At 41.6% G+C, this 2,293-nt stretch overlaps 1 gene segment (V, D, J or C); it reads left to right on the top strand.

Moving 5' to 3' along the window:
• The first annotated feature begins 1,443 nt into the window (after positions 1 to 1,443).
• On the top strand, positions 1,444 to 1,836 carry LOC131999486 (immunoglobulin heavy variable 3-23-like). The segment is given in 1 exon segment: positions 1,444 to 1,836. A coding segment is annotated over 1 exon segment (393 nt).
• Positions 1,837 to 2,293: the final 457 nt, after the last annotated feature.

The following is a 2,293-nucleotide window of genomic DNA, read 5'->3' as shown; positions in this document are numbered from 1 at the left end:
ATTAACCTTCAACAAAAGAGGAAAAATATTCATTCATCTGTTGATGGACATCTAGGTTCTTTCCATATTTTGGCTATTGTGGACATTGCTTCTATAAACATTTGAGTGTATGTGCCCCTTCGGATCACTACGTTTTTATCTTTAGGGTAAATACCCAGTAGTACAATTGCTGGGTCATAGGGTAGCTTTTATTTCAGTTTTTTGAGGAACCTCCATGCTGTTTTCCATAGTGGTTGCACCAGCTTGCATTCCCACCAACAGTGTAGGAGGTTTGCCCTTTCTTCGCATCCTCACCACCATGTGTCAGTTCCTGACTTGTTAATTTTTGCCATTCTGAGTGATGTGAAGTGGTTTCTCATTGTAGTTTTGATTTGTATTTCCCTGATGCCGAGTGATGTGGAGCATTTTTTCATGTCTGTTGGCCATCTGGATGTCTTATTTGCAGAAATGTCTGTTCATGTCTTTTGCCCATTTCGTGATTGGATTATTTGTTCTTTAGGTGTGAGTTCGCTGAGCCCTTTATAGATTTTGGATACTAGTCCTTTATTTGATATGTAGTTTGCAAATATTTTATCCCATTCTGTCAGTTGTCTTTGAGGAAGACACAAAGAAATGGAAAAGTGTTCCATGCTCATGGATTGGAAGAACAAATATTGTGGAAATGGCTATACTACCTAAAGCAATCTACACATTTAATGCAATCCCTATAAAAATCCTATCGATTTTTTTTCAAAGAAATGGGAAAAATAATCCTGAAATTTATATGGAATCAGAAAAGAGCTCGAATAGCCAAAAGAATATTGAAAAAGAAAGCCAAAGTTGGTGACATCACAATTCCAGGCTTCAAGCTCTATTGCAATTTTACAAATCTATCATCAAGACAGCATGGTACTGGCACAAAAACAGACACATTGATAAATGGAACAGAATAGAGAGCCCAGAAATAGACCCTTAAGTCTATGATCAACTCATCTTCGACAAAACAGGAAGGAATGTCTAGTGGAAAAAAGACAGTCTCTTCAACAAATGGTGGGAAAATTGGACAGCCACATGCAGAAAAATGAATTTGGACCATTTCCTTATACCACACATGAAAATAGACTCAAAATGGTTGAGGGATTTCAATGTGAGAAAGGAATCCATCAAAATCCTTGAGGAGAACACAGGTGGGAAGCTCTCTGACCTGAGCCGTAGCTACTTCTTCCTAGGAACATCAACAAAGGCAAGGGAAGAAAGGGCAAAAATGAGCTATTGGGACTTCATCAAGATCAAAATATTTTGCACAGCAAAGGAAATAGTTAACTTTTTTTTTTATTCCCTTAAAAAGTAATTTATGGAGAATAATAGACATTAAGTATGCAAGTGAATGTGTGTGAGAGAAACAGTGGGTATGTGAGAATTTCCTAACCAGAATGTCTTGTGTCTGCAGGTATCCATCGTGAGATGCAGCTGGTGGAGTCTGGGGGAGACCTGGTGAAGCCTGAGGGGTCCCTGAGACTCTCCTGTGCAGCCTCTGGATTCACCTTCAGTAGCTACGGCATGAGCTGGGTCCGCCAGGCTCCAGGGAATGGGCTGCAGTGGGTCGCAGGTATTAGCTATGATGGAAGTAGCACATACTACGCAGACTCTGTAAAGGGCCGATTCACCATCTCCAGAGACAACGGCAAGAACACGCTGTATCTTCAGATGAACAGCCTGAGAGCCGAGGACACGGCCGTGTATTACTGTGCAACAGACACAGTGAGGGGATATCAGTGTGAGCCCAGACACAAACCTCACTGTAGGACGGGATCTGGACCACCAGGGGGTGCACACTACTCACGAATTCTGTCGTAAGCCCCAGGAGCAGCTGTAGATGGTGGTTATGAGCAGGTTTCCTGTCAGGGTCTGGGGCTTCCTCTCCATAGAGCAGTTTCCCCACAGGAAGCCTCTCTGGACACATGATTCTGTGCTTACTTCACTCTCTGACAAACATTTTGTTCTAATGGGTAAACAACTACACAATTTTTAAAAAAAAATGATATAAATACACAAAATACAGAATCAGCTACCTTGTTTATTCCCATCCCTAAGTACCAATGGATTAAAAATATTCTGGTGCTCATCAATGAACCTTTACAGGAATCCCAGCAGCACTCAGTATGCATCCCAGGTTCACCCAGATTACAGTGCAAACTTGCTAGAAGGAATGTCCATGCTAGACAAGAGGCTACAGAGGCATTGACAATGCAAAGCAACAGAAGAAAGATCCATAATAGGGTCACTGTCTTGAACCATGCTCACAGCATCAAAA

This window comes from Mustela nigripes, chromosome 13, assembly GCF_022355385.1.
Source record: "Mustela nigripes isolate SB6536 chromosome 13, MUSNIG.SB6536, whole genome shotgun sequence".
Taxonomy (NCBI): domain Eukaryota; kingdom Metazoa; phylum Chordata; class Mammalia; order Carnivora; family Mustelidae; genus Mustela; species Mustela nigripes.
The sequence above is the reverse complement of the archived record's forward strand: the minus strand, read 5'-3'. Positions and strand labels throughout refer to the sequence as shown.